Below are 13,338 nucleotides of genomic sequence, written 5' to 3' on the forward strand. Positions count from 1 at the left end.
GCGCGCGCGTATATACCTTGGAATCGCTATATACTCTTATACATTCCCGCACGCTCACCACATTCCCGCACGCTCAGCTACATCCCCGTTCTCTCAGTTGCATTCCCGTACGCTCTTGTCAACGTGTGGAAAAGTGCGAACGCAAATGCATGCGCAAAATCGAACTGTGCGCACGATCAAAGAAAAATTTCATTAAAATCGAAGGACATCAGCAGAAAGACTTTCCTTGTAAGTACGATCAGTTATTTACCGATTTTCCGTGATTATATGTATAATAAAAGTACCACAAAAATTCACTTAATGGAAAATTCAAGAGCAATAGCGTTAAAATGCAGACACGTGGCACTTGCTATTAAGCCACTAATAGGAAATGAAAAAGACCGTCTGGTGGAATTGGGGCATTTAAAACCAGTAGATATAAGTGAATGGGCGACGCCGGACGTGCCAATTTTTGAAAGTAATGGAAACATACGTATTTGCGGAGATTTCAAAATAACATTAAATCCATTCATTAGCATAGATAAATATCCGCTGCACACGATCGACGATATATTTACCAAACTGCAAGGGGGAGTTTATTTTTCGGAATTGGACCTAGCACACGCTTACCTGCAGTTCCCCGTTGACGAAGAAAGCTCAAAATATTCAACAATAGTTACGCACAATGGACTGTACAGATACACGAAGGTTCCAGAGGGCGTCTATCCAGCGCCAGCAGACATTTAAAAAAAATGGATAAATGTTCATGGGGTATAAGCGGAACCATCGTGTACCTAGACAATATCTATGTAACGGGTAAAACCGTAGAAGAACATTTAGATAATTTAGAATAGGTGTGCAATAGGCTTCAGGAGGTCGATTCTGTACTAGACGCAATGAAGGGTCGCTATGAAGCGACGCAACACGAAAGGTCGCTTGCGAAAGCGACGCTATTATAAAAAGCGATTTTGTACCGGGTGCTATTTTGCGTCAGGCGTTACAAGCAAGCGGTTTCGCCGGCGCAATGGTTGCGTTCAAACCGTGGTTTGAACCTAACGTTCTAAAGGAAGCCGTGAGCCTAGACTTGTCAGGCGGCGACATAACAGTTTTTACGTGTTACATTGTATTTGCAGTTTTGTTACATTGTATTGCATAAATAAACCATAAAATTTTTGTGATTTCGAAATTTGTGAAGAATCAACGTACAAAATGAAGTAAGTAAGGAAATAATATATGAGATTAATATTTATATGAAATTAATACATAAGTAATGAAATAATACATTTATATTAATATATAAGAGATCATAACCTTAATTATGATCTCTAGAAAACTTTTGTTTCATTGTTCTGTGTGTTACTTCTGTTAGCTACATTTATTCACAAAATTGCTATTTAAAAAATCTGTTATAGGACGTTATAAGACTAGGCATATTTATAAGATGATAATGGCAGGTTTTATGATGTCACATTAATATGAACATGGATTTGTTACAGTCCTACTGAAGCAGCAAAACGTTCCCACAAACACAACACTAAGCAAAGGAAATATTTGATTGAATATATGTACAACCACAGAGAATTTGCAGCAGGACGCCTTATAGGTGCTCAAGGAAAAGCAAAAGGAGACGAATTGTGGAAGGCATTGGCAAGGGAATTGAACTCCTTAGGGTTTGAGAAAACCCAAATTCAGTGGCAGAAAGTGAGTAAACTTCGAAAACCTTTATTCCTTATAAAAACGTTGATTTTTTTAACACTGTTTATTTGCAGTTAGTGTAATTTACTTATAGATGAAACCATAATAGGTAAACTTTTTTATTCTCATTCACCAAGTTTTTACCAGAACTGAAATAAAAGTTTTAAAACGAGACTGAAAATTTTGTGACGGTGGAAACTCTGTTTTTGAAGAACAGTTCTTATGGCATTTTTTAGGTTTGGAAGGATATAAAAAGTCGCGTCAGAGCCAAAGCTGTCAGCCTCAAAAATGCCCGCATTAAAACTGGCAATTTTCCTGTGAATAGCAATACGCTATCCGAGGAAGATTTAATGATCCTCGGATTAATAGGACCTGCTGTAACAGAAGGGTGCAGGGTCCCTGATTCGATGCCTGAAGAGATGGTATGTAATGAGAACATGAAATACAAAAACTGCTTACAGAAGATATTCTTTTAGATAGATTATATGCCGAGTACAAGACGAAATCAAAATTGTAGCAAATAATTTGAAAAATATGCGTGAATGAACGATAATAACTGATAGTATTAAAGTAAGTTAAATTTAACGCTGAACAAAGGAACTCATTCATAGACGGTTGTAGAAATGCAACACAAGCAGAACAAAATACTTGAGGTATTTCTGTTTAAACTGTATATGAATAAATCGATCTGCAAATTATTATGCCAGTGGAATTGTGCAAATATTTGTACTTATATGTTTTAGAGAATGTCACAGGCGATGGTAATGTCTGCCAATAACGAAGCCAAACGACTGGAGCTGGAGAAAGACAAATTAGAAGTAAAGAGGCAGATGTGCCAGGCCCTAAATTCAATAGCGGTAGCGATGACAGGGTTCCATTAATCTCTATCATATTCTTATTAAAATTTTTTTTTTATGTAAAACTTTATGTATGATTTCTTACATACGGACGTGGTTTTGTTTTTAAGAATTTTTTCCTGTGACATGCTCAGAAATTGAGATGTAAAATAAAAACGCCGAATGAGTTCAGGTTAAATAAAGTTTTTAATTTTTTTGAACGCCCATCTTTTTTGGCAGGTTATGCACATTTTTTTGTTCGTTTTTTCTTAAATTCCGTAGGATTCCCATGGAAACCTTAAAACATAGTCAGCAGCAGAGTAAATCACAAAAGTTACTTTTCATAGCGAAAAATCGATGAAAGACGGTAGACTTTAAGGAAGCAATACAAATTTAAACTCACACGCTCTTTCTCATTCAAAAAAATTCAAATTATATACAATTTTCGTCACGTACAGGACATCTCAACGCTAGAGATATGGTATAAGATATATATCTATCAAGTCTCACCACAAACATACAGTTATGCTCAAAAGTATTTTGAGAATATAAAATTCGTTATCACTTTGATCGATCGTTTCTCTTACTTTTCTTTATTTCAACTTTATTTTCGAGTAATCGAGAGATCATTTTTAACAACTATATAGAACATCGAATTTGTTTCAACAAATAATATTATTGATTTTTGTAGTTTATTCTTGCATGTGATTAACTCAATTACTGTGTTTGTCAAAATACTTTTGGGCGCTACTGTATTTCATATGATTTTCCGGATTTTTCACGAAGTCACATATACACCGCCAACTACAAGTGCATAAAGTTGTCTCGGATAAGTTGCTGTTGTACACGGCGTCCCTCAGCAAGGCGTGCTCTTCCTTCAAGAGGTTCAGCAATATAAGGTCCGGGTGCTGGCATAGCATTAGCCTGTGCGACATCTTCCTCGGCGATCTCTTCAAATGGTATTCGATAATGCAAACGCATATTATGCAACATGGCACCAGCATTGATTATTCTTCCCGCCATATCAGGCTCGTACATTAATAAACGTTGCTGAAGTAGAAAAAAATATAAAATGACAATGAGAATAATTCGCTCTAAATTGAGTTTATAACTGTTGACTATTCTGACCACAAACTCACATGTGACAAGCATCTCCATACCGATTTGAGTGCACCAAAACATCGCTCTATAACTGAGCGGGCACTACAATGTGCAGCGGTATATACATACGCAGGTGATCCATTTGGAGCATTCGGTATTGGTGTCAAGAGCCATGGTTCCAAAGGATAGCCTGAATCACCTAAGTAGTAAGATAGGTAGATGAAATTGGGAATATATAACTAGGGAGAAGGAAAGAATAAAATTGACATTCCGATTCCGGAATTACTAACCCAACAACCATGTTTGCCTCTCGCCTTGCCTGTGACACAGCTCCATAAGATTGCGCACAGGTGACTGCATCCAAATTGCAGCATCATGACGAGATCCTGGGAATCTGGCGCTCACATTTAAAATACGGAGTTCTGGATCACAAATCTAAAAACAGCATTTTCATTTCAATGGATTTATTATCGACAGTGAAATGTATTTTGCATTATTGTTTATGGATAGTATCAAGAAAATAATGATAATCAAAAGCACCCATTTATTTACATATTCGAGTGATTACCTGGTAGTGAACTCATGCGTTATGTATGATAATATACCTACATTAATTCTATCATGCATTACACTTGTACTTCAATTTCAGCTAACCATTTGAACATTCATAGAATGATAACCATGGTGATTCACAAAAGCTTCCTCATTCTCTTTAGGAGCAACGATTCCGACATGAGTGCAGTCTATTGCGCCAATTGCTCCAGGAAATGGTTGTGGAGCATTAGCAAATTTTATTTTAGCTGCCTCTCTTTGCTCCGGAGTGGCAGGGAATTTAATCCATCGGCGAAGCATATGGTCATTGATAGCAACGGACACTGATCTGATACACCGGCTGACTGCAGTCTGACTCAAAGCCAATGCAAAATCCTGTCCTATTGCTCTTTGATAAGAACCAACTGCATAAAACCGAATGGCGCAAAGAACCTGTAGGAAGATAAAGAAAGGATCATTAATTGTGAAATTCTTTTGTGATAAGCGCACAGAATGCGCGTATGATAACATTTGCTTGTAACTCAATCGACATACTTTCAGATTATATACTTACTTGAGTTTCCACTGAAAGACCATTTGGGCGTTCACGTTGCAGATGTGGTCTCAGTTCTGTCACGAGGTCCCTCACTAAATCTTTTGAAACTCTGAACAAATTTTTGAACTGAATATCTGGTAAATTGAATACATTCAGCTCATCGCGCAACCTCTTGCGGGTGATTCGTAACTGTAATACTTCTTCGTCCTCTTCTTCAAAGTCTGTTATATCGACGAGTAACATTACCATAGCCATCTAAAAATTCAATATTTGATACATGATCTATGGAAAGAAATAGAAACAGCACTTCACTGCTGTCAAGCATACCACTATTAATGCAGAATTTGCAGCACCTTATATTAATTGCCGTACACTCGACATCATTCAAATATTATATGTGTACTAAAGCCAGACACTTTAAGGGAATGTGAAACCCTATTCCCTCCTCAAATCTTAGATGCAGATTTTTTCAAAAGAGTGATGAGTTTTTGGGAATAAGAAAAATATTGGCTTACGTAAAATTTATAAACGTAGTCCGTAACATTTTGCTTTTTTCCAAAATATTAAAGCACCCATAAAAAAATTTTTAAATATTTTTTGATATCGGCCGTCGGTGTTTCACATACTCTCAAGAAGAGGTCCAATTAAGTCCCTCCTCTGCCTTTTCGCAGCGATTAGCGCGAGGGAAATGGAGCAAAAAATTCATAACATATTTTTCCCTTAAATGAATGACTAGAAGCATTTAAAATAGTGAAGGCTTCTGCATCTAGCAATTAGACAAACAGCCCAACGATTTTAGTTTCCAATCCGTCAAACGATCTTTCAGAAAAATCTGTTAGTATTAGTTTGAGGTTATGTCGTACTGACGCCTCGCTGTAATCGTTTCCCCCTGTGTTCTTGAGCTAATTACTCATTTACAAGTGTATCGTAATTTCTTTTTACATCGTCCTTGTTGTATAATTTACACACATATATGTATATGATGCGCATCTTTTATTTAATAAAATTTTTGGTTTGCTTAGTTCTTAAAGTATATGGCGTAAATCGTATGTGCAGTGTATTTACATTTTAACACTCCGTTCACAAATATTTAACAATACAAAAGATAATGGAGCGCGAAACACGAAAGTACGGGACTCTAACCTCACTATAACACACTTTCCACAAGTAATTCAATAATAAGATACGTCACATGTTACATTTTACCTCACCTTACAACGCAATGAAAGACGCAATCCCGATTGCACGGGATCAACAGCCTGCACAATATTCTGACGCTAAATATCGTCACTGACGCAGTTACTGCGCCAATTTGAGATGGTACAGAATCGCGTCGTACGCAATATATAACGCTTCCGACGCTATGTCGACTTTGCGTCGGACGCTATTCGATTGCGCCTAGTACAGAATCGACCCCCAGGAGTGTAATCTGAGATTGAGGGTAGAAAAGTGTAAATTTATGCAAAAGCGTATCGAAGTACCAGGGTTTGTTATAGACGAAAGTGGATTGCACGAATCCATTACAAAGCTAAACGCTATGAAAAACGCACCACGACCAACCAATACAAAGGAATTAGCTTCCTTTCTTGGATTAGTAAATTTCTATGCACGATTTTTAGAAGATAGATGGGCAAAAATAAAGCCACTGTATGACTTAATAAATAGTAAAAATTTTGAATGGAACAGCAAACACGAAACTATATTTGTTTAGAGAGATGGCAAAAGGATATGGATCATTGACGTGGGATCCGCGAATTAGTCATGAGAACGAATGTAAATGAAACGAAAATGATGTTGAGATGGAGAGAGATAATGATTACCGATAAACGAGACTTTTATTGGTTTCGATATGGCGATACAGACCGTATCGCAAGAGAACGTTACAGAGAGTGATGATTACCAGAGCGAGAGAACACATAGATTATACACATACATAATTTCGAGACACTAGACAATACACGAGATACAGCTGATAGGTTTTGAGTCGCGACACAAGCAAGAGGCGAGATTTGACGCAGAGACGGCAACTAAACATTGCACGCGAGTGTGCGTACATGTGCGAGGACGATTTTGAGTGTCGCGAGACACACATTTAACTATTCGATACTTTGCCAAAACAATATTCAAGTGGGTAAAAAACAAACTAATTTTGTCGCGTGTGCGAGCGAATTTTGACCCAGCAGAAAAGGTTACATTGAGTTGTGATGCATTAGTCTACGGTTTATCAGCGATCCTATCGTATAAGTACCAAGATGCGTTAGACAGACCAATCGCATTTGAATCCAAAAAATTCAAAAAAGCGAGGTCAAAAGACCAATTATCGACAAAGAAGCTATGGCTATTGTTTTCGGATTTAAGCGTTTTTTTCAATTTATTTTCGGAAGAGAAATAATTCTACGCACAGACAACAAGCCATTAGAACTTATTCTAGGTCCAAGAAAAGGCATACCCATAACAGCATATAACAGACTGCAGAGGTAGGCGTACTATTCATCCGGGTTTCGTTACAAAATCGAACATGTAAAGTCTGCGGCAAATTTAAACTGTGATCCGTTATCTAGGCTCCCAGTAAACGACAGAACTGGTATATGCGATTTAGACTTTATAAATGTACATTATTTTGAAAAAAGTACGTCAACTTTGGACAGCAAAATGCTGGAGACAGAAAGCAAAAAAGGTAAAATAATTAGCGCCATAATAAAATATATTAACAATGAGTGGCCACAATTTCATGAATTATCGGATGAAGAAATAGTTTATTAACATAAGCGATACGAATGAGTGGTCGGAAAAAAGGTGTTTGTTCTGGGGCGTACGAGCGTGCATTCCGGAATCAATGCGAATTCCGTTATTGAAGAAATTTCATGCGTCGCATCTAGGAATTGTTAAGATCAAGATGTATGTGCGTTCATATGTTTGGTGGTCGGGAATAGACAATATGATTGAGAATACAGTTAAAGATTGTAAGGTTTGTGTGGTAGAACGAAGGAAACCTGCCAACACCCCTCTTACAACGGGGCCGTGACCATCCAAAGCGTAGGGTCGCATACATTGTGATTTTGCAGGCTCATTCTTCGTCAATACGTATCTGATAATCCTGGATGCGCATAGCAAATGGCCGGAAGTAATCAACTTCTCTAAAAATACGAAAGCATACAGAGTTATCGGAGTTCTGAAAGAATTGTTCACGCGTCATGGACTTCGACTGTATTGTGTTACGGATGGAGGTCCACAATTTCAAAGCGAAGAGTTTCAAAATTTTTGGAAAAGAACGGCGTTGAGCACACATTTTCTCCACCCTATCACCCTGCTACAAACGGGGCAACGGAGAATTTTGTGCAAAAGTTCAAAGACAAGGTTGCAATGATCGTGAAGGGGAGAGAGACGCTGGCAACAGCTGTGAATAAATTTTTATTCGATTATTGTAGCATTACTAACTGCACTACCGTAGCAAGCCCAGCGTATTTAATGTATAGGCGCGAATTGAGAACTCGATTTGATTTGTTGAAACCAAGCGTTCTGCAAACAGTAGAGACTCGACACAGAGTACAAATTCTAGCGAGACCGGGATCTCGTAAGGCAAAGTTCGAAGTGAGAGATAATGTGATGTTGGACAATTTCGGCGTGCAAAACAAGAAACGCGTGCACGGAAAAATTTCCAAACAAACTGCGCCTTCGACATACTTGGTTAAAACCAATCAAAATATTATTTCAGAAGCGACATATTGATCAACTAATAGGAAGAGGCAAAACACCTGGTCTGCGTCGTTCCCCGAGGCGGACAAATGAAAAAGGGAAAGAGTTGTGATATTTGTATATGATAAGTGTGAAAGTACGAATAAAAGTATAAGCTATTTACGTAAGCGGGTGCTAGCGAATAGTCAGTGCTGTGCTGGCCTTTCTCAACTTTCTAAACTTTCTAAAATTTTCCAAAACTTGTTGAAAATTTAACTTCAGGGTTATGGTGTACCGCACGACAAAGCTTTGAAATAATGCTAATTTTACCATCAATAAACTGTGATTGATAGGTATTTTTATTTCTTTTAACAGATGCTGTCTTCAACAATGCATTTATATACTGTAACGCTAAATTCTGTTACCCTTGGAGGAGGACTTACCGTTGACACTTTGGCGCGATTCTCCACTTATTCGAAATATTAAACTATAACAAAATAAATTATGTTAGGCGCCAGACGCGTTAGCGTCGATTTTCAAACAGTAATACAAATCAATAAAAATAACACGAAACCGTACGAAAAATAAATAGAGAACCCGTTGTATGGCTGGCTAGGCTCAGGTACTTCCACGTACCAACTGGTAGAGTGGCGGTATTCAAGGCAGCTAATAGTAATTACAGAATTAAAGAAAATAACGAAATAAAGAATCAACTAAAGTCGGAAGGAAAATGAACAGGTCAATCGATCATATATTGTCGAGAAGGTTACATGGTTGAGACAGGCAAATGAAATGGTTTCGACAGCGGTAGTTAATAAAATAGCAATCGTTGTTCACAATAATTTCGGTAGAATAGCATTGAACGGTAGCTTTGAAACGAGAGACGGCTGTTAACAGAGAAAAATGAACGTGGGTTGAGAGATGCGATATAATGCAAGAATTTACTCGAAACTACACGTCACTGGGCGACGTGATCTTACCCAAGGTGCAAATGACGCTACGAAAATTATTATTCTGTCGATTGGAAACGAGAGAACTTTACTGCAATCGGTAAAAAACAAGGTAACGATAGCTCGGTAGATAATACGACGAATTTACCATAGACTATAACCAGTACGAGAGATTGATATTCATTAACAATTTACAAAATCAGTAGCGTAAACGATCGACTAGATAACTTTCGGTGAAATTATTCATGAACGATAGAATCAATAATTTATAATGAATACGGACCTGGGGAATTGAACAATGAATTCCTGAACATAACTTTCGAGAGAAGACAAAATACAAAATTATGAGAGAGTGAGAATTTCGGAGAGTTCACAAAATAAAGAAATACACTAAATACACCGCAGTACAAAAGAATCAAGAATAATACGCAGAACTTAACTTTATAAGATACGGAGAAAAGAATAACAGGCAAAAATAATATAAAATTGCCAATAGCAATAGAAAAGAGGTGAGGTAATATTTAGAGGCTGATGCTACGCTCGGTTGTACTCCGAGGAACTCGATATACGATACAATAGGCACAAAAATAAATAAAAATATAATAAGCAATAACAGAAATAAAATATAGGGCACGCTACTATTACAAAAAAGTATAGAATGAAACTTAAAGCCAATAGGGCTCAAAATACGATAGAAAATACAGAAGCGGGCTAATAGGAATTCACAAATAATCAGAAAAGTCATAAATACAAAAGAAATAATTTTTCGGCAGTTACGATGTCGCTTAGACACGAAAATAATCAATTACTGAAATCATGTAGTCGCACGGCGGCTTACTGCAACTCTTAGCCGTGGACCATGATTCACACAAAACTGGCATCGCACGATGCAACCAAGAAACGATAAATACAATATTAATGACCGAAATCATGCAGTCACACGGCGGCTTCCTGCAACTTTAAGCCGTGGACCATGATTCACACAAAGTCGATGAATACCATAAGAAAGAATAGAAATTATGAGCAACTTTGTAACAATACAATACAGAGGCAGAAGCCTTACCTTGGTCGGTGACTTCAGGCACACAACACTCAATTTATTTTAAATAAAACTTAGAATAGTCAAAAGAAAATAAGAAGGAAGGAAAGAACTTGAATTTATAGGTAGAAGTTAACGGTAGTGCAACGATAGAGGGTGTGGAGAAACGGTGGATAAAGTAACGATAAAACGAAAGGAAAAAAGATCGGTAGCTCAAAACGGGAGAATAATCGGGAGAATACGAATAGAGACAACTGTCGCTCAGCAGGTCAAGCGTAGAATAGAAGGAGGTCGGAGTTCGGCTCGCCGATCTCGCGGTTGTCGTGAGGTGATTCTTCTTCCCTTTGATTGGTTGGTTAACCCCCACCGCGAATAGGCCATCCCCCTGTGGCGAATATTGCTTACGGCGTGGTCACACGTTTTCGAAGATTACCGCTAGATGTGGCGTAATGTGCTGCTCGTGATTCCGTCGTGGACACCAACTCGTACGACTTAATAGCTGCTTCAGTTTATTGTCCAGGTTGCCTATCATCGGGGACTTCTCTGACAGAGGCATACACAGGGTATCTCTCGGTCAGAATTACCGAGTGGAGAGTGACGCCTTATCGTTCACTTCCACCGGCTTTTGTACAGGCAGTAGCCGGCTGCCTATACCCGAGGTCGTGCAGTCAGACGCTTGGCTAAACCGTGGACCAAGACCCACACAATTAGTCCTTGCCGACAGGAAGGCTGCGTCGATCCTCGGAACGATGGCTTTATCAATCTGGACGTAGTGGTTTGGGGTCGGTCTGGTACCAGGCCGGTAAGTCGGAAGATGGCAGGTTACGGTCTGTCCTTCACGCCATCCTTACGGCATCCGATAGAACGGGCGGCTGGTTCCTTCTTGAGGATCGGTGCCCTCGGCCGTCGGGAGGATTTTTATCTCCCTGTTCACCGGCAGTCGAGGCGATACGGAAGGTTCGGGTGGATGCTACCCCAGCTGTATATGTAGAAGTGCACCAAGGTAGCCAGTATAGTCTGATAAGACCGTCGGTAGGCGAAGTCGTCGAGAGCTGGAAACGGTAGATATCGGTCCCTCGGTGGTCGGGATCGTTGTCGTTAAAGTACCTTATTAGCTTGCGCCGAAGCGCGAAATACAGAATTTACAAAGAAAGAATTAGTTAGAAGTAGTTTTTCCTACTTTGTATCGAGTTCGGTTGAAGTACCCTGCTGAAGACGCGTAAACTAGAAATAATGACGGTTGTGTGCCCTTGTGACGGGCGACTCTGAAACGCCACGTTACAATACACATATATATATATATAAATGTCAGGGTGTTTCAAAAAAAGACAGATCTTTTTTTCTCATGGTGTCCAAAAATTGATAGTATACCTAAAAACAAAAATTTTGGCGCCAATATGAGCTCTTAATATCAATAGGAAGGTTTGCCTCTATCCGTTTCTCTATTTTCCATTGAAGTAACGCGGGAATTTTTTTTTTCACTTTTGAATATTCATCACTTTGGCACGGTTCATTGTAACACCAATCTGAAAAAGAAATTTGTAGGAAATTTTACGCTCTACAAAAAACGTCTGAATATCAAAGTTACTCAGATCAACCGTTTTAAAGATATCAGCCATCAAAAATAACACTAATCAAAAATTTCAAATAATTTCCAATAAGAGTACAAAAAAATATCATATGCTATATTTATATTACTTTTCATGTAAAATTACTTCAATTCCGTTAACCTGAGACGGTAAACTTTTTTTTTTTTTTGCTAATTAATTCAATATTTAACTCACATAAAGCACAAATACAATAATATAAAGGCTCAAAATATCACATAAATGATTTTTGTGCTTTTTGTGCGTCAAGTAGTGAATCAATAAGTAAAAAAAACGTTTACAGTCTCAGGTTAACAGAATTGAAGTAATTTTACATAAAAAATAATATATATATAGCATATGATATTTTTTTGTACTTTTATTGGAAAGTATTAGAAATTTTTGATTAGTGTTATTTTCGATCGCTGATATCTTTGATACGGTTGACCTGAGGAACTTTGATCTTTAGACGTTTTTTGTAGAGCGTAGAATTTTCTACAAATCTTTATTAGATTGTTGTTACGATGAACTGTTTCAAAGTAATCAAAATTCAAAAATGAAAAAAAACATTTCCCGTAGTCTTTAAATGGAAAATAAAGAAATAAATAGAGGCAAACCTTCTATTCATACTAAGAGCTCATATTGGCGCCAAAAATTTTTTTTTTTTGGATATACTATCACTTTTTGGGCACCATAAGAGAAAAAAAATTCGTCTTTTTTTCAAACACCCTAATGAACATATTGATTTGAGATTTATTTACACAAATTATATCACTTCAAACTAGGTGTAACTGGAATTCAAAATATATACCGGGACAATCTCTAGAAACTATACAGTCAATGCTCATGCGCCAAGTAATTTAATCTCATTGGTCGGTGAAATCGCCCCGCGGCGATCTTTTTCTCCGCTGAGCAGGGGGCCAACGTACACAAAATGAGACAAGACTCAAAAGCTGTAAGTTTTTCGCGCATAAAATCTCGGATTGAGGTTATGTTACTGTTTATTTTTACGTAGCGTGAATTGTCAAAGAAGAATAGTATCGTTCACCAATACCGTGGTCGATATCGGAAAATATTGAACCGACGCAATAAAGAATTCAACGGAAGAGCAAATATCAAATGATACAGAAGTTGGGTGTTATTTATTGAAAGAAAAAATCTGAAATTCAATGTGAAATGTTATTAACAAGTGGGAGTCTGGACAAACAGAGGTAGGTAAGTAAAGACAATGTTCATTGTGGACAGATTCTTTATTTACATAAAACTGAAATTGCATTTAATTCACGATTTATGGTTTGTGCATTTTATTGGAAATTAGTTGTATCAAAAAATACCAAAAGATCCTGTCTGATAATAATAGCTTCTAATATTTTCAGGTACGAAATAATTC

At 37.6% G+C, this 13,338-nt stretch overlaps 2 protein-coding genes and 1 long non-coding RNA gene across 4 annotated transcripts; 2 read left to right on the forward strand and 1 right to left on the reverse strand.

The window, feature by feature from the left end:
• The first annotated feature begins 962 nt into the window (after nt 1–962).
• Nucleotides 963–2,271, forward strand: LOC124223050 (uncharacterized). Its single transcript, XM_046634666.1, has 3 exons — nt 963–1,193; nt 1,476–1,680; nt 1,911–2,271. The coding sequence occupies exons 1-3, from the start codon at nt 1,189–1,191 to the stop codon at nt 2,148–2,150; spliced, it is 450 nt and encodes a 149-aa protein (XP_046490622.1). The 5' UTR covers nt 963–1,188; the 3' UTR covers nt 2,151–2,271.
• Nucleotides 2,272–2,283: 12 nt separating this feature from the next.
• LOC138191233 (uncharacterized) lies at nt 2,284–2,849 on the forward strand. Its single transcript, XR_011177608.1, has 2 exons — nt 2,284–2,327; nt 2,418–2,849. It is a non-coding gene; the product is annotated as an uncharacterized lncRNA (long non-coding RNA).
• On the reverse strand, nt 2,699–6,110 carry LOC124223051 (putative nuclease HARBI1). 2 transcript variants are annotated; one of them, XM_069137678.1, is made up of 6 exons: nt 5,910–6,110; nt 4,717–4,953; nt 4,266–4,595; nt 3,902–4,046; nt 3,650–3,810; nt 2,699–3,560 (listed from the first exon to the last, which is right to left on the reverse strand). In XM_069137678.1, exons 2-6 carry the CDS (start codon nt 4,951–4,953, stop codon nt 3,315–3,317), a joined length of 1,119 nt encoding a protein of 372 aa, XP_068993779.1. In that variant the 5' UTR covers nt 5,910–6,110; the 3' UTR covers nt 2,699–3,314. The 2 variants fall into 2 exon arrangements, with proteins under 2 accessions (XP_068993779.1, XP_046490623.2); XM_046634667.2 differs by having other exon boundaries at nt 5,764–6,110.
• Nucleotides 6,111–13,338: the final 7,228 nt, after the last annotated feature.

The sequence above is a fragment of the Neodiprion pinetum genome, chromosome 7 (genome assembly GCF_021155775.2).
Source record: "Neodiprion pinetum isolate iyNeoPine1 chromosome 7, iyNeoPine1.2, whole genome shotgun sequence".
NCBI classification, from domain to species: Eukaryota; Metazoa; Arthropoda; class Insecta; order Hymenoptera; family Diprionidae; genus Neodiprion; species Neodiprion pinetum.

Bases quoted from the DNA above. Each gene is read 5' to 3' on its own strand.
- LOC124223050 (XM_046634666.1), top strand. The intron at 1,681-1,910 runs GTGAGTAAACTT...GGCATTTTTTAG, and splicing joins CCCAAATTCAGTGGCAGAAA to GTTTGGAAGGATATAAAAAG.
- LOC124223051 (XM_069137678.1), bottom strand. From the start codon at position 4,953: ATGGCTATGGTAATGTTACTCGTCGATATAACAGACTTTGAAGAAGAG. The intron at 4,596-4,716 runs GTAAGTATATAA...ATCTTCCTACAG, and splicing joins GTCTTTCAGTGGAAACTCAA to GTTCTTTGCGCCATTCGGTT. The intron at 3,811-3,901 runs GTTAGTAATTCC...CTTACTACTTAG, and splicing joins GAGGCAAACATGGTTGTTGG to GTGATTCAGGCTATCCTTTG.